The sequence below is a fragment of the Anabrus simplex genome, chromosome 1 (genome assembly GCF_040414725.1).
Source record: "Anabrus simplex isolate iqAnaSimp1 chromosome 1, ASM4041472v1, whole genome shotgun sequence".
NCBI lineage: Eukaryota > Metazoa > Arthropoda > Insecta > Orthoptera > Tettigoniidae > Anabrus > Anabrus simplex.
In genome coordinates, this window is record NC_090265.1 from 1,096,992,228 (window position 1) to 1,097,011,839 (window position 19,612).

A 19,612-nucleotide genomic window follows, 5' to 3' on the forward strand; every position below is an offset into this window, starting at 1 on the left:
AACTTGAAAAAAAGATGGATGGAGACACGTGAATACGTTCAGAACCAAAATAAGAATGAACGGTTACCAGGCGCTACTTCTCTGGAATACCAGGGAAACATTAGGAGGCGAAACGATAGTCTGAAACAAATCCTGAATCAAAGGGTGCAATAAAAAAAAACCACCAATGATACAATAAAGAGATTACCTAAAAACCGAAGTGATGGTTTCTAGATGATACAGAATTATTGTATGAAGACCCAATACCAGCACAACCAAAAATACAGCTTAGTCTTCTGGCCATCAACATTAAAATAAGCAATATCAATGTTAGTTCTTTGATAGATTCTGAGACTTACCTCTCAATACACCTATGCCATCTCACTAACACATTCTCTCATTAAATTCATTATATTAATTTTATCTAATTTATTCAGGTTAACTTCATGGGCACCGCAATGAACTGCAAATTTTATACCAGACACAATGTGTCTGTTTTAACCACATCTTCATGTGCTGTCCTGAAAATGTCCAACAACATTTCAGCATGATTTAACAAGCACCACGAGAGCATCTCATTTTATTACTTTGACTGATGTTGAAACAACATCTAACAGTTCTCTGTCAGCTAGTGGTTATTTACAGCAGTGTCCATTGACTTGCATATGGCTAACACCACTCAAATAGATTTGGTGATGAACTACGGGATCAACATTTACCAGTTCCCATTTACAATTGAATTATTAATGATTGGCAGTATTAGAACTAACAGTTCTGTGTATATTAATACAGTAAAGAGTCTCAATGGTGAGCATACTCACGATGTTAGAACCTAGTTATTTTCAAATGGACTCATAATTTCATCTGTTTTTAATGTCAATTTTTATATATTTGTTTCATTTGTTTTATGTCAGTTGTGTGCATGTACATTTGTTTAGTTATTAGATGGCCAGCCCCAGCCGAAACTAGCCCCTAATTAATGTAATTTAGAATATTGCATATTATAGTATTGAAAGGTGGACCATTACTACATTAATTTAATAATTATATTGTAATTACAATTCAATATGGATCAGAACCATGAAGTTTATAACCTATGACCAATTTGATGTGCCGTACACACCCTGCGTACCATCTCATGCTCATCAAGCTATAAAGTACGGGCATTTCCTGGTACAATATGAATGTTAGAGTTTTCTACAGTTATTGACTGAACTGAATGTATATTAACAGAGAAATCATATGTCAGTCAACAATTCTGAGGTTATATGAATTTACAATACATATTTACAGGGAAAACATATGTTAGTCATACTTCGCATTTAATAAAAGATAATTAAGATATATATTAAACATAATAATTGAAGGTTTCACAAGGGTTTGGTCAGGTATAAGGTAGCGTACATACATCAAATTTGAAGGTGTTCCTCGGTGAGAGCTCATTTAGGACGCCGCTTCTTCCTGTCAGAAACAGAGCTTGTTTCTCTCTACATCATAAACAGCTGCATTATGGTATATTTTGACGGCCAAGGACCCTCCGGATAATGATGGTAAAATTTATGTAAACACTTTTCATACAATTTCTTCTGTAAAAGATACATCTCAACGAGAAATATCCACTGCTCTGTAGTGTATAACATCACTGCTATCACATCTAAAACATTCATATAACCCCATTAGACTGCAACTAACAGATGGTGTGATACCCAGCTTGTCGATCAACCACTAGATGCCAGGAGCACGTGTGGCGCTAGGTTCTGAATGCCCTGTATAAGGTAAACAATAATCATAGCTAAGAAAAGGCATTATACAACTGACATTACCAGTGGCAGCAAGGGGAACTATTTGCTATAAATAGTGATGCAATCTGTTACCTTAGAACAAGTTGTACAATCATGTCCTCGTGGAATACTAGTTAATTATCTCACCAATAGTGTTAACATGCAGTGAATAGCTGTCGGATATCTGGGGTTTTTTTCTTCTTCTTCTGTGGGGGTTAATGGAACTGTATTTCTTTATAGAATGGAAATGCCTCCGAATAAATCAAATGACATGATCTGTTCTCAGAGCTGAAAGATTATATACAATATTTGCAGTACTGTAAAGAATAAAGGTCTCCAAAGCTATGAAAATAATTCTAAGGCTAGGCAGAGTACAAAGCAGATAAGGATGGCACTCAGATCCTAACTTCAGGTAATTGTCAATCATGAGCAAAAAAGACAAAATTAAATTATTTTGATAACAGTGTTGCAGGCCTAAATTTCCTGGAGTATCATGAACTACCAAAACAAATTCCAACTGGTGCTATGACACATTAATGGAGTAGAAACTCAAAACAATTGTGATAGCCATTGGTTTGGAAAGCAGTGATCAAAGTGATGAGAAAACTAACATTTTGGATGTTGAAACTAGTGACTTTCATGGCAGTTCAACAGACATGACTGATTAGTCAACTTATTCAATGAATTAAGATTTTGACACTGGATGTTCTAGTACAAATAGTTAGCATTTGTCAGCATGAAGTTATCAAATAGATTATAATATTGGTATTAGCAGCATAATAGCATATCATATGTATTCTGCACTCCCTGTCCACTATCAATTGCTAACAATGTTTTAAGGCTCCCTAGCTTTGCACGCTGCTTCCATGCCAGCGCTATAGATGTCAAATGTCAGCCCACTCGCTTAGCAGTAATCATCAGACAAGTAATAGCAATAGCTCCTGAAAACATTTAAGATGGTCTGTAAGACTCGTATAACTATGTTACCAATTTTTAAATTGTAAAGCAAATATAGTATTTTCTTTAACAAATGTTCCTTTTAATTCATATGATAATAACTGAAATGTTACAAAATTTCAAATAAAATCATTCAATTAACTAATTAATTAGTTTCAAAATTGAGATATCCATAAAAATGACAGTTGCAGATAGAAAGAGAGAAGAAAATATAACAGGAGATACAATGTGAATGCATTTGGTCAAGACAAACAATATGTGAAATTTTGTCTCACCTGTTATTCACTGATGGATGCCTGATGGGATTCTGGGTCTGGTGAAGAATACAAGGAAGCCTGGTGTTCTCTGGACATAGACACAGAACTACCCGTCATCTGGGTCTGTGCATGCATCTTGCGAGCAACACTGTGTACGTATGTGACATCAGGACGATTATCAGGCTCAGGATCAATGCAGGCTGCCACCAAATTCCGTAACTAAAACATTACATTTAATACGATCAACTGTTCATACCATACATATCAGAAAGGAAAGATGTATTTAGAAAAGTATATAGCAGGGTAGGATTAAATCAAAGATATGTCATCATAACTTGAAGTGCAATAAATAGAGAAACTAACATATGATAACTAGAAATCTAACTTGTCACAAGGTGTCTAATTTATAAAACCTTCCAGAATTTAACCATCTTATAATATATTTGTTGCTTTCCTAAATTAAAGAAAGACATGAGTACATGCTCCTGGGGTTCACTCAGCCTATAACAGAAATGATAACCAGGTTAAATCCAGGGAATAAAGATGGTTAAAAGTCAAGTTAATAATGTTATTTTTTTTTGTGTCCCACCTCTATTTTTATGTTTTTTGGAGACAATGAGGTGCCAGAATTTAGTCCCACAGGAGTTCTTTTATGTGCCAGTAAATCTATCGACATGAGGGTGATGTATCTGAGCACCTTCAAATACCACCGGACTGAGCCAGGATCAAACCTGCCAAATTGAGGTCAGAAGGCCAGCGCCTCAACTGTCTAAGCCATTCAACCCGGCAACATAAAGTTAGCCACTCAATCCCATTCAGTGCTTCACCTTACTCTCCACCAGTGTTTAAAAATGACTTAGTTTGCTGAGTACTGAATTAGATAATTACGGTTGAACCTGACTTATACGTATATCAAGGGGAAGAGAAAAAACTACTTATAACTCAGAATTACTTAGAAATCAGACTTACGCAATACATCACATATTTACTCCAAAAAACAATGGAATAGACCTACATGTGTAAATCGTTGCAAATAATAAACATATTAAGAGAGAAAATATTATTTTGAACTTAGTCCAGCTTTAAAGAAATCAGATAGTTTGGCTTGTTTCACTTTTCTTGCATTAAGAGTATAAACCCCCTTTTGCAAACTTAGCAATGAATTCAAAACATTTTCACTACAAATTTTTGCATTGATGTAACTCCTACACACATCGATTGCACTTAACACTTCACTCAGTTCAGGTGTTTCAAAATTCAAGTTGTTATCTCCATCTCCAATGTCACTATCGCTTGTAGCTGGTCCATCACCGCCGCGTTGTTGACATACATCAACAATAATCTCTTCATCCGGTAGTTCTCCACATACAGCCAGATTGTCATCGAAATGTACAAAAGTATCGACTTCTATGCCTTCCGGTAGCGTTAGCTCATTGCCAGACAAAACTTTGTCCCCATAATCATCATTAGAGGCAGCCTCTTCTAGTAAGACAACAGCTTTGCGGGAACAGTTGCTGGTTGTGGAGGATGACTCCTGCTTCCAGGCAGCCGAAATAAAGTCCATGGCTTGTAGCAAATTAATGGAGAGAGGTTCATTTCCTGCATCACTCTGTGTTATCAAATGTTGAACCAGCATTTTTCTATAATGCACTTTGAAATTTGCAATGATGCCCAAATCAAGCGGTTGTAGAACACTGGTACAGTTAGAAGGGAAAAATTCAACTCCGACATTCTCCAGAACAATTTGAGGTGTATGTGCTGCACATCGATCCATAAGAAGAAGGATCTTCTACTGTTTCTTTTTCATTTTAATGTCCAGTTTTTTCAACCACTGTGCCATTGGATTCATATTCCGTAGGTTTTGTTTTCGCACCCTTAAAACACCTCGGATTCTTCGATTTTCCTTTCACAAGTGGAGGAAGTTTGTCAGATCCATCTGCATTGGTGGCGAGAAGTACTGTTACACGAATTTTACTTTTTTCTTCCCTCCATGGCATGAGTCATTTTTTCAGCTAATGTTTTATTAGATGGAGAGATTGTAGAATAGGTCGGTCTCATCACAGTTGTAGATGTTTGGAGGCTGATACTCGCTTACGATACCCGGCAGAACCTCTTCTTTCCACTGTTGCACAGTGACGTCGTCCGCAGATTTTGAGTCACCGCAAATTGTTCTCCCTGTGATTCCTTGATGATCTTTAAATCCTTGCAACCATCCTGATGAAGCCTTGAAATCATCGGAGATACTCATCATTTTAGCTAAATCTATCGCCTTTGCCTTCAGCATGTTGCCACTAATTGGTAGAGCTGCAGCCCGCTTTTGCCGGAACCATGTGAAAAGTGATTTCTCGAAATCTGCGTACCATCCTTCTTGCTGACGGCTGCGCTTTGCTGATTTTGAACCCAGTTTTAGGAACTCATCCAAAATAGCGTTTCTTTTACTGATGACTGTACATAGCGCGGTCTAAGCAATTTCCTTTTTTGTCTTGTGTGGATTAGCGTCTACTTCTCGTATAACCTTTTCTTTTTCTGTTCTCCATGGCTAATCAAAAGCAACTGAATGACAAAACTACTATTCAAGAATGAACACCAGATACCGGCGCCGTGGACATTTTACTTCACCGTTGTTCCTACGAAAGAAATTCTCATATTCAAACAAATTTACTGTATTTTCTTTGTTTCCGCACCGAAACCGCCCACTTTGTTTATAATGTATCTTAATCTTTGGCGGCATGTAAAAAACGACGAAGTAGAGGAGGAGCGAAGAGGACTTGCCTTTGTTTAGCCGCCAGTAAGTAAGGGTTAACAATGTCACTTGGCGAAACTCTGTGTGTTCTGTTTGAGCACCGAAACCCGATCGCTCTACTTCAGCCTACGCCGGCAAAGGAAAAACTTCGTAAATACAGTAGTTTCTTTAAAAAAAAGCACGTTCTCTTTACAATTACGCAAAACTCAGTTATATTTCACTGACACTTAATACGTATAAAAGCGAATTACGTATAAACGGATTACGTATAAATAAGGTTTAATTAACACACTTTTAAATTACATTTTGCCGGGACCTAAAGGAAATTACATACAAATACGAATTACGTAGAACAGAGTTACGTATAAAGCAGGTTCAACTGTATTTTGAATGGGTAGTTACCAAACAATGTATAACTTAATTAATTTTGTTGCATGATTATGTAAATTCTTAAATGCTGATTTCTATTACATAGTGATAAGAGTTTAATATGAAAAGTAACAACTTCACTAGGTTTTGTCGTAAACAAGTTACTTTGCTGGAGTACTTTCAGGAACCATACTTGGCTGTCTTCAATAATGGACTCCTGAAACACTACTGTTACTACTACTGGAAAACAAAATAATAAACCACAAAGAAAAAACTTATATATTCTTCATGTGTCAATAAAATAAAATTAATACAATTAAAAGAGAAGTTCAAATGTTCAAAAGTGGGTGAAAACTGGGTAACTCCCCTTCCCACTATATTTCATATTGTTTTAGAGTGTAAAATCTATATTCCTTCAGAGTGATGAAGAGAATTTCCTTGCATCTGTTGGTATCTACATATTAATTTTCTTAGTCTAGTGAATGGTTAGTAAATACAGATTCTGTTTTAGGTTTGAGTGCTCTGATATGTCCTTTTTAGCTGGTTTTGAAATTCTGACCAATTTGTCCAATGTAGACTCTGGTGATGTTGTTTCTAGGTTGAATTTTGTTGTGTGTTTTGTCTTGATCCTAATTTTCTTCAGTTTCAGGCAGTTTGTTATGTTAGTGTAACATAAGTGTATTTGTTTTAATTTTCAGGTGTGTTGTGATTTAGTCCTGGAGTGTATTTTATAACTAGAGCTCAGGAAATAAACAGTTTTCTTGGGTACACTCAATCTTTGTATCTGGAGAGTAAATGATGCCTAAAAATGCGTACACAGATGAACACAGATACCTATTTTACTGAACACATAAATGGAATCACCTATAGGTTTTGAACTCCGTGTAGGTGGTTACAAACTTTTATACACTGGAAAAAAAAACTGACAAGAGTAGCCAAGAGTTACCGCATTGGCTTCTCAATCAGGTGATTGGGGTTCAATTCTTGGTGACATTTGATGATATTTGGTGATATTTCTGGCATAAAGATGCATGTTTTTGAACATTTTGGAATTTTTTGACTTTGCCACAAAAACTATAGCCAGCCTTGTAGTATTGGTCTGGTGTGTCTGCCTCTTACTCGGAGCCCCGGCGTTTGATTTCCAGCCAGTCCAGAAATTTTAATTCTGGGCTGGAACAGGGTTCTCTCAGGCTTGAGAGAACTGGCCAGTACCAGAGGCAGTACACCCAGTCAAGCAAGCCAAGCAATACGGCTGAAGATGCTGTCACGTTGACTGCTCGGAACTCCATTATCTAAAGGTCATGTGGCTGGCCAGCAGTTAACTTGGCAGGGCACGGCCCTAAAGGGCTGTTACATCACTGTTTTTTTTTTTTGTTACTATTTGTTTTACATCACACTAATACAGGCAAGTTTTATGGTGACAATGGGACAGGCAGGACTAGGAATGGGAATGGGAAGAAAGTGACCATGGCCTTAACTAAGGTAAAGTCCCAGCATTTGCCTGGTGTGAAAATTGGAAACCAAGGAAAACCATCTTCAGTGCTGCCAACAGTGGGGTTCAAACCCACTCTCTCCTGAATGCAAGCTCACAGCTACATGACACGAACTGCACAGTCAACTTGCTAGTCCTCTCTCTTTTTTTCTTTCCATGCATAAATAGTCCTATATCCTGTATCAGGGTACTTACCTATGCTTTTTTTTTTTTTTTAAAGCTTGAACTTTCTCATCTTCAATACTTGTCACTTCATAAAAGTTTAGGAATGGCATACTGAATTTAGTCATTTGTACAGTTTTCAGGCTCAAATAACACTCAAGTTATAACAAAAGTTTTCCACTATAAATTATGTTTTAATAGACCTACTTATTTTGTCTTATCTTATTACAGAATTAGAACAGGAACTTATTCAAAAGATATAACCTGAAACTGTGAGTGCACCTAAGGCTGAATTATAGGTTAAGAGAGCAAAGTGCTTAAGCTTCATGGACATAGAATATTTGCCAAGTTTATGTAGCACTTTCAAACCTAATGATGGTCATCATACTGCAGTAAATAGTGAAGTGTAGAAGAAATCCCTTAACATCAGTATAATATTTCTACTTCAACACTTTATAATGGAAAACATATTTCAAGAAAATATAAAGCTTGTCAATATGGGTGAAGGTAAGATTACACTTGGCTTTAGGATGCCTTGCTGGATAAAACAGTATTTGGTAGGAGAGGGGACAAAATTGGGAGCAGATTATGAGAGAACAGTGGTTCATGGACAGACAAAGATGGAGGGGGCTCATACATCACACCCGGGCAACTGGAGATGGTCAGCGATGATGATGATGATGATGATGATGATGATGATGATGCTGATGCTTATAGAGACTTCAGCATCAACCCTAGTTTTACTGGATCAGTGGTTCCAAACTTTTGGCTGCTCCAGAAACATGAGATAAATAGAAGCAGAATTAAATTAAAGAATAAGATACAAAAATTAGGATCAAAATTTTAAAAATTAACATTAATTTCTGAATGGAAATTTGCCAACTTGAATTTTGTACCTCCTCTAACAGATTATGCTTGATCATTCTGCTGCAAATAGTTTCAAAATTATTGTAGCTGTAGTCTGAGACAGATGACTCTGAGCGGGGCACTGGCCTGTTGTGTGCTGTGTTTTATTGGCCCTTTCTGGAACTGAATATCTGAGTAATTTCTTGGAAATGCTTGTTTGAGAAGTTTCTCGCTCATTCTTGACCTTTTTGTGTTATCTGAAGCCATCTCTTTTCACAGTTTCAACTCAGTTAATTTATAACTGTTAGGTTTTTCTATTTGCAAAAATTAATTTTGAATAAATACATTTTTAAACTACCTAAAAAAGAAAACATATGGTAACAGAATTTTACCTGTAAAACGAAATGACTTAATTAAAATTAATTCAAATTATACCTGAAAAAGAAACAGCTTCATTAAAAGTAATTAAAATTAATTAAGTTGTTTCTTTTCCAGGTAGTTTATAAATGTATTTATTCAAAATTAGTTTTGGCAGACTGAAGAATTGAAGAGTTATTTAAAAAAAAACTTGACCTATAAAGAATTCCTTGAAATCTGCTAAAGCTTCTTGAAACCTAATCGAATATAAATAGAGGCTGGCTAGCCAGTTTGGAGTCACGTCACAGTAAAGTTTCATAGCGATAACGTGATCTCTGTGCAATTCTTCCACGAGATTTTTGTGTGTTTGCAATCTTTGTTATGTTTAGTTGGATAATTAGTAAGGGTTTGTTATTTAAATGCTGTATTTTGATTTATTCGTATGTTCAAACCCTGAACTACTTCAATACATTATAACTACTCGGCAAAAATTAAAACACAAAATGCATAATTTGTAACCAGAATAATATATAAATAACAAAACTGGGTGCCACCTTCAAAAGATTTACAGGAATAAATAATTCAGTTGAGCATGAAAAAACTTCTCCAAGGTGACAGTCATCAGGCTGACGAGGCTCCAAACTTGCTTCATTCTTCCCATCTTTTCATTATTTCTTGAGATTCACATATAATTGTGCCAGCTGTAGCCTCTATTTCCTTATTGCTGTTGTTCCTCCTCTTTTCTTTGAATACTATATTTCTTTCTTCTTTGTACATCAAGTCATATTTCCCTTCTTTCTTCAGTTGCTCTATCTCATCACACTTTTCTGACAACCATTTCTTCTTTGCTTTTTCTGTTTCTCTTCTTAATTATTTAACTTCCTGTAGTTATGCTTTCCTTCTTCTGTATTTACTGTTTTCCATTTGCTGCGTTCCTCCATTTTGCTTATCATTTCTGATGTTATCCATTCCTTCTTTGTCCTTTTCCTCTCCTTGACTCCAAGTGTTTTCTTAACTACTTCTTTTATCCCATATCTTTCTACATTTTCTGTTTCATTTCCTAGCGTATTATTGTCACAATACTCATCCTCTAGCTCTCTGCACTTGTCTTTGTCTTTCAGTTTCTCAATATTAATTTCTTCTCTCTTCTTTCCTTTCCATGTTGTTTTCAATTTAATTAGTACCTCTGCTACAACTAATGTATGGTCAGAATAAATGTCTGCTCCTGGGTAACATTTAGCATTCTTTAGGCAGTTTCTGTACATTTGCTGTATCATTATATCATTATATAATCAATTTGGTATTTCTTGTCATCTAATCGAGATATCCAAGTATACCTTCTTCTTTTGTAGTTGTCAAACAAAGTGTTTCCAACCACCATGCATTTTTCATTACAGATTTCAATCAACCTTCCTCCCCTCTCATTTCTGTCTCCCAATTCAAATTTACCAATGATCTTACCATCTGATCCTTCACAAACAACCGTGTTCCAATCACCCATTACAACAATACATGCATTCTTTCCTCTTTCTCAATGAGTTGATCTATCTTCTCATATCCTCTACATCTTCTTCGGAATGATTACAGGTCGGCATATAAACTTGTATGATCACTAAGTCTTTTCTTTTCCCTTTCAGTCTTATCATCATAAACCTTCCATTGATATATTCAACCTTCATAACTTTGTTCTTCAGTCATTTTCCAATCAATATTCCAAATCCATACAGTCCATTTTTATCTTCACTTGAATAGTATATTCGAAAGTCACTGTTATCCAGTTCTCCACATTCACCCCATCTCACTTCACACATTCCAAGTACATACAAATTATTTCTCTTCATGTCACATTTTGCGTATTCTAATTTTCCTTCTTGTAAAAGGGTTAGAACATTCCACGTCCCTATCCACAATAATTCTTCTTTCTTCTCCTTCCTTCCATACTTTAAAAACCTCGTTGTATACCCCTCCCGGAGATCTGAATGAGGAGAATCTTTACCTCTGGAATCTTTTGCAAAAAAAACATGGCATAGACGTGCGTACTAACTCACTGACCTCAATAATTAGTTATATGCACTACTACAGTCAGATCATAAACAAAGTTTATTAGTAACTTACACAGGGAATAAATAATAATGTAAAAATGAATTACAGTACCTCTACACTAATATATTTCAAAATATGGGCTCCGATTCATCTTCTTTTTCACTTTTCTCCTGTCACTTATCTGCCGTTTGCTAATTGAGAATTTCGTCAATCGTCAGACTGACAGGCCACAACACTGTCGTCAGCATCACAGTCTATATAAGCATCTACACCCACTATCAGTCTTCATTCATCAGTTGTTGCAAGGTTTCCATCTACAGGCGTGACGTTGTCTGCAACAACACAACAGAAACCGGACGTGTTAAAACACTTCTTGATTGTGTTCAGTTCAAGTGAATCCCAAGCAGAATTCACAAAATGCATCACTTTCAGTACTGTTGTTTTCCTCGTAGTGGTTTGAAAAGATGCCAACCGCTTCTGAACGACCCTCTTCCTATATTTTTGTTTCACGCATTTGATGATGCCCTGATCAAGCGGCTGCAGGCAACTAGAGCAGTTAGCCGGGGGGAAAAAACCACATTCCGTAGATATGCTGTGTCAATGGGGTGTGCTGCACATTGGTCAACAAACAGCAATTTTTGCATCCAGCGCATGTAAATATTGCTCAAATATTGCAGTTGTTACCCAGACGTTTGCATTAGATGTGTACTTGCAAGGAAATGTTTGCATATTTATAAAGCAACATGGACTCTTTGCTTTTCCATTCCACTTTCATTGCAGCTCAACAGGACTGTTAGTCTTTCTTTACTCAACTTTCCTCGTGACATTTCTAAATCCAGTGGGAACACTGTAATTTTCAATAAACTGAGGATTTGTCGTACTTTTCAGCGCTTGTATTGTGTAAATATTCATGCTAGAAGCCTTGCCTCGTACGAATCTGTACACCAGCTGGTGCCGATTCTTGAATCTTGCAATCCAACTATTTGAAGCTTTAAAATCAGTGACGCTCATCTAAATTACAGGCTGTGCTAAAACCACGGGCTTACTTGAACCACCTCAATAACATGCTTTCTAGTTCAGGAAACTGTTCCTCTTGCAGAAATTTCCTTTCGCCGCTCACCCCTTCTTCAAATGCATGCTCTATTTCCTTCCTTTTGATGAGTATCGTGTTCAGTGTAGGAGGAGGAATGTTCCACGTCTTGCACTATCGCTTCATGTCAGGATTACAGTCCATGTCTTGAATATATTTCAACTTATCATCAATTGTTACCTGCCATACTTTCTTCTTATCCACTATTAAAAAAAAAAAAAAAAGAAAAAAGAAAAAAAAATGAAAAAAAAAAAAACGGTTGTAACACACTGAGTAAACTTTTATCACACCACTGAAATACACAAACACAAGCAATCGGGTGTTATTACAAGTTATAAACTTCATATTTGGTCCATATTGTCAACCTTAATGGGCTTGTTAAATTACAGAATACAGCTTGTATTGTATAGGTGGGACTTTTCTGTAATTTAACAAGACCAGCAATCAGGTGGGCAAACTTGCACATACTAATGAGACGCTCATGAATACAATACAGTATAAAAAGTCTCCAGATCTAGTGAGAGAAATTCTGACGCTGACAAGAACAAAACTATCACTTCTTCACTAGCTTAGAAGACAATGAATTTCTTAAAACATTGAATTGAACAGAAAACTTCCATCTACTGTATGTACTAATAATTCAAAGAACAATGTAGTGACTGGATTAAGTGAACTACACGGAAAATAGACATAAATCTTAAGTTCTGTCATGGGCTACGTGATTGTTCTGTATGCACCACTAAACTAAATTTATAATCTGAAACAGAAACAAGCCAACTACCATCTACCAGTAATTCAACAACTATTTGTAGCGACTGGGCATAGCACTGTGCAAAATCCAGGAAAACGCTTAGATGAACAAGACGACAACGCGTCAAGGAGAGAAAAAAAAAGGGAGGGAAAGAGAGAAGTTATTACTTCTATGTAGCATCATAGCTCAAATCAGTTCTACATCATTCAACAAAATCATCTACACTGTCAAAAACTATCACAGATAGGAAGCAATATCACATCGTGTTTTCCAGATGCCTAATTCTGTATTTATAAATGAAATGTGAAGAAAACCTGGTTCCCTAACAAATAGTACAATGAAAATTTGATCACCATAAGTGGGAATAGAAACATATTAAGGGGATATATTAACATGTATTTAGTAGGACTGGAACTTAAGAAAATCATCGTGTCAAATGGGAAAACTTGGTAACTGAGAACGTGCTAATGAGATTCAACTGTATATACCATTGCAGTTCAAGTGAACTCAATATATCTGAGTGTAGATCCCTATCTGTTACTCACACATTAGGATCTACAACTCTCATTCCCAGTTTCCCACATACCCACTCCATAGACTCATTTAAGTCCCCAATCACCCTCTAGTCAGTATCTCTCCTTCACAGTATCCCAATGATAACAATCTCTGCTTCTTTAAACTTCTCATGTGCTGTCATAACAAGATCCCACATATACCCAGATATGTTAGTACCTATTTCTGTTAGCCTTACATTGCTGGTACAAATATTACAAAAATTACCATCTTCTCCTTACCTTCCTCCTTCCATTCTATTTTTCTCAGCATTTGCCTTAATGTAATTCTTGGATAATACTCCACCCTCCTGGTTCTCTTTCCTCTACATGCATAACAATTTAGTTTCCCATGACAAGAGCCTCAACCCCACCCACCTAATTAGATCCCTCTCCTCTCCTGGACTCCCTTAACTTCCCTGACATCTGTACAACTTACTTCCTCCTCCCTTCTTTCCTTCTTACTACCCTGTTCCACCCCCCTCTTCAAATCCTCTACTCTACATTTTCCTTTCCAGGTGTGGGTTACTGCAGTCACATCCTAGTTCGTGAACCATGGGCAATGGCTGAGTGGCCTTGTAAGTGGTCCTGAGAGTCGAGATACCAATTGCTACGGAATGGGAGTGGGCATCTTGGATACATTCTGAGTCATAGCCTTCCTTGTGCTCAGATGGCTAGGGCTATACAATCCATCGGTGGTCCCTAACCCATTAGAGGAGAGATCCTCACTTGGACTATGTGTAAGTAGGGCAGCAATCTTGCTTCATGAATTTACTGAGCTCAGAATATTTTAAGCAAGCCTCGGACCTATGGGAGTAACTCCCATTTGACAGGCGAGGGACTCTTTGGAAACAACTTGGCGAATGAAATGGAATTTGATGGGGAGGTATCAATATTAATGGTGCTTATGGAAGAAAGAAAGTAGAACTGGCTGAGTCAGCAAAGAGGATGCATCTGGATGTGCTAGGAGTAAGTGATATTCAGGTAAGGGGAGATAATAAGAAAGGAGATTATAAAGTTTACTTGTCAGGTGTTAGAAAGGGAAGGGCAGAGTATGAGGTAGGGCTGTTTATCAGGAATACCATTGCACGCAACATAGTTTCTGTTAGGCAAGTAAGTGAGCGAATGATGCGGGTTGATTTGGCAGTTGGAGGAATTAGGACGAGAATTGTCTCAGTGTATTCACCATGTGAGGGTGCAGATGGGGATGAAATTGACAAGTTTTATGAAGCATTAAGTGACATCATAGTTAGGGTCAATAGCAAGGATAGGATAGTGCTAATGGGCAATTTCAATGAAAGAGTTGGAAATAGAACTGAAGGATATGAAAGGGTCTTTGGTGTGGTGAAGATATGAAAGTGAATAGGAATGGGAAACATCTGCTGGACTCCTGTGCTAGTATAGGTTTAGCAGTTATTAATACATTCTTCAAGCATAAGGCTATTCACCGCTCCACATGGGAGGGTAGGGGTACCAGATTCATAATAGACCATATCTTAATCAACTTCAAATTCAGGAAATCTGTTAAGAATGTACGTTTTGGGGGGGGAATTTTTCGATGAAACAGACTACTATCTGTTCTGCAGTGAACTAAGTATCTCTAGGCCTAGGGCAGAGAAAGTGAAATCTGTCTGCAAACGAATAAGGGTAGAAAATCTCCAGGACAAGGAAGTTAGACAGAAGTACATGGATATAATTAGTGAAAAGTTCCGAACAGTGAACAATACGCAGGTTCAGGATATAGAAAGAGAATGCGTGGCATACAGGGATGCTGTAGTAGTAACTGCAAGGAAATGCCTGGGAACAACTGTGTGTAAAAATGGGGAAAAGCGAACATCTTGATGGAATGATGAAGTGAGAGCAGCTTCTAAATGTAACAAAGAAGGCTTATCAGAAATGGCTCCAAACACGGGCTGATGCAGACAGGGAATTGTACATAGATGAAAGAAACAGAGCAAAAAAAAAAAAAAAAAAAAAAGTTATTGAATCCAAACAGAAGTTGTGAAGATTTTGGTAATAAACTGGAAAGGATAGGTCAAGCAGCAGGGAAACCTTTCTGGACAGTAATAAAGATTCTTAGGAAGGGAGGGGAAAAAGGAAATTAACAGTGTTTTGGGTAAGTCAGGTGAACTCACAATAGATACCAGGGAATCACTGGAGAGGTCGAGGGAATATTTTGAAAATCTTCTCAACGTAAAAGGAAATCTTCATGGTGGTGTCGGGAACAACGGAGCTCATGGTGAGGAGGAGATGTTGGTGAAATTACGCTAGAGGAAGTGGAAAGGGTGGTAAATAAACTCCATTGTCATAAAGCATCAGGATAGATGAAATTAGACCTGAAATGGTGAAGTATAGTGGGAAGGCAGGGATGAAATAGCTTCATAGAATAATAAGATTAGCGTGGAGTGTTGGTAAGGTACCTTCATAATGGACAAAAGCAGTAATTGCACCTATCTATAAACAAGGGAACAGGAAGGATTGCAACAACTATCAAGGTATCTCATTGATGTGAAAGTATTCATTGGCATCTTGGAAAGGAGGGTGCGATCAGTGGTTGAGAGGAAGTTGGATGAAAACCAGTGTGGTTTCAGACCACAGAAGGGCTGTCAGGATCAGATTTTCAGTATGTGCCAGGTAATTGAAAAATGCTACGAGAGAAATAGACAGTTGTGTTTCTGTCTTGTAGATCTAGAGAAAGTATATGACAGGGTACTGAGGGAAAAGATGTTCACCATACTGGGGGACTATGGGATCAAGGGTAGATTATTAAAAACAATCAAAGGCATTTATGTTGACAATTGGGCTGCAGTGAGTATTGATGGTAGAATGAGTTGTTGGTTCAGGGTACTTACAGGGGTTAGACAAGGCTGTAATCTTTCACCTTTGTTATTCGTAGTTCACATGGATCATCTGCTGAAAGGTATAAAGTGACATGGAGGGATTCAGTTAGGTGGAAATGCAGTAAGCAGTCTGGCCTATGCTGACGACTTGGTCTTAATGGCAGATTGAAAATAGGTGCAATGAGTAGGGTATGAAAATTACCCTTTCGAAGACTAAATTGATGTCAGTAGGTAAGAAATTCAACAGAATTGAATGTCAGATTGGTGATACAAAGCTGGAATAGGTAGGTAATTTCAAGTATTTAGGCTGTTTGTTCTCCGAGGATGGTAATATAGTAAGTGATATTGAACCAAGGTGCAGTAAAGCTAATGCAGTGAGCTCGTAGTTGCGATCAGCAGTATTCTGTAAGAAGGAAGTCAGCTCCTGGACAAAACTATCTTTACATTAGTCTGTTTTCAGACCAACTTTGCTTTACAGAAGCGAAAGCTGGGTGGACGTACTGTAGGATATCTTGTTCATAAGTTAGAAGTAACAGACATGAAAGTAGTGAGAATGATTGCTGGTATAAACAGGTGGGAACAATGGCACGAGGGTACTTCGAATGAGAAGATAAAGGCTAAGTTATGAATGAACTCAATGGATGAAGCTGTACGCATAAACCGGCTTCGGTGGTTGGGTCATGTGAGGCGAATGGAGGAGGACAGGTTACCTAGGAGAATAATGGACTCTTATGGAGGGTAAGAGAAGTGGAGGGAGACCAAGACGATGGTGGTTTAGACTCAGTTTCTTATGATTTAAAGATAAGTGAGCCCACAACACTAGTTGCAAACAGAGGATTTTGGCGACATTTAGTAAATTCACAGAGGCTTGCAGATTGAACGCAGAAAGGCATAACGGTCTATAATGATGTATGTATGTATGTATGTATTGTGACCGTATAGTCACATGAATAATTATTTTGAATTATATATTTAAGAAATTAGTAGGCTTGTAGCTTCCTTTGTGTGGATGCTGGCAGTAGCGTCATATTGCATAACACTTCGCGACATAGAGGCGCCTAGAGCACCCAGCGGGTGGCTCAGAAAAACTCCCGAACTGCACGCGTATCATTGAACAAGGGGAAGAAGAACACAATTTTGCTGACTCCATCTTGAAAACAAACGCCAACGCACAGCAATGCCAAAGCGATGGGGTGATTTCAGGGGTGTTTTCAGCTCAAGGCTAAACTAACCAGAAAACATACGTCAGAGTAATAAGAGGAATATTGGATGAATGGCAAAATTGGAAATCAAGGTAGAATAATCTCGCCTACGAAAATGCATCTTCATAAGATTACGTAACCGGCTCGGCGTACCCACGCTTACAGTGGCGCCAAATGCTAATAGCGAGTACTACCCCCACCCCGATTTTATTGGAATTAATTACTACAAATCCACCGATCATCCTGAGTTCCGCATCACATCTTATATTTCGGAGTAGTTGGCCACACAATTTTGCCGCATCGCTGAGATTCGTAAGCCTTGTAAATCTGGAAAACTGAAATTTGTAGGAGGGAGATGTCTCCCAAGCATCCCCCACCCGAGGGTAGCCCTTATATTTGCCTGCACATATGAGGGTGGACACGAGTCTTCGAGGAGCCTACGAGGTGACCGCACGGCCGCTTTTTGGTCTGATTTCCCCTCTCTGTATGAGAAATTTTTGTAAACAGAAGTGTGAAAAGTCGGATATCAGTGCAAATATTCAATAAAAATCTGAACTGTGTGATCATGATGTGCGCATCTATGGTTTGATCGCGGCATGACACGAAGGATCGTGAGTGACATAAGTTCGCACCGAGAACTGTGAAACAATGAATTGCCGTCTGTCGAACGTGGAACGTTATTTTTCAATCAGTATCCCGTAGTGGAGGCAGAGAGCCTCTTAATTATAAACTATGTTAGAAACTGTGTAAACGGCAGACGAGTGAATAGTAAGAGTACGAAGAATTAGTGGTTATCACATAAACAAAATTGTATCAATGTTTATCGTGCTTCAGAACAGCGTAATTTGAGGAGCGCCCTGAACAAAGCATACAAGACAGGGTTGATAATAAACATAAGTAGCCCACCTTAGGGTAATGCGGGAGGTTAAACTGTTCCGGTAATGAATCTGTGAGCTCGGATTGGCATATGTCAGATTAGGATAGGCGAGCAGTGTCCTGTACCGGGGTATCGTATACATTCATAACTTTCATTCTGGTTAGAAGAAAGGAAAATTTGCCTGTGACGTGAGCAGAGGAAGTTTTTGTGAAAACAGTGTAAACAGTGTCATTTCAGTGTTCAAACCCCAACGCTATGGATTATTCCAGGAGCATCATGGAACATCCTGAACCAGCGATCTCCCACTTCAGCATGATGGGCTAAGACCTTCAAGGGAGCCCTCCCCTGGGCTCGGACGGCGTACGATGGACAACGGACCAGCACTGTTGAGTACAAAATTATGATTTTATGATATTCATATTCCCTGTAGATAAATCATATCAGAATATAGGAATAGCGTGGGATGATTTTATATTGAATAATTGAAGTAGTAAGATTAGAGTGGTCGGTATTTTTCTTTTAATTTTAATCATTTAAAGTTGTTCGGGAGGGAAACAAATTAGGAATAGAGTATGAATTTCCCATCTAGTTGTCTTTATTGCATGAGCATGGTTGTATCCTTGTTTTATGAGTACTGTCAGAGGAGACGGGGGTAAAAGGCTAATTAATTTCGTTGAGGTAATAAAGGAGCCTTCGTTCTTGGAGAGATATATGAAAGAAGTCAGGTTAAGATGACGCAAGAATCTTTGCCATATATCCTGTGAACCAGATAAAGTTGGATAGATGAAGTACTCGATAGTAGTTGTATTTTATGCATGATAACTTAAGGCGTTGCTGCATCATATGTGTGTGAAGAGTCATGGCGCCGAGGTACAAATGTCCACCCACCAACACTAGCTAGGGCCCCTGTTAAAGAAAATCTGTTTGTTGTGATAGTTTAAATACCTATTTGTTCGTTCATTTTATTTTATTTCAACAAATTCAGTTGGTCGGATAATTTTATGCCGATATAATGAAGGTAGTATAGATTCAGATTAGGTACACAATTATTATTATTATTATCATCATCGTCATCATCATCATCATCATCATCATCATCATTATTATTATTATTATTATTATTATTATTATTATTTGAGATAGTAGAAAATTCTAGCTTGCTATCTGACGGAATTGTGGTAATCCTGCGATGAGGGTAAATAATATTGAACCCCGGACCTCCGTTGAGGCGAGGAATTGTGAAGTGATATAATGGCACAAATACTGAGAGAACATTTTTTAGTTTTTATTTGATATTAATGAGGTCTGGGCTAAT

The 19,612-nt window shown here is 37.7% G+C and overlaps 1 protein-coding gene across 1 annotated transcript in view; it reads right to left on the reverse strand.

The window, feature by feature from the left end:
- Nucleotides 1-2,995: 2,995 nt before the first annotated feature.
- The window catches only part of LOC136858125 (serine/threonine-protein kinase Nek7), a 111,452-nt gene continuing 94,835 nt past the window's right edge, over nucleotides 2,996-19,612 (reverse strand). The window contains exon 6 of the mRNA XM_067137443.2: nucleotides 2,996-3,193. Coding sequence (XP_066993544.2) covers nucleotides 2,996-3,193 — 198 coding nt within the window. The remainder of the gene's footprint in view (nucleotides 3,194-19,612) is intronic.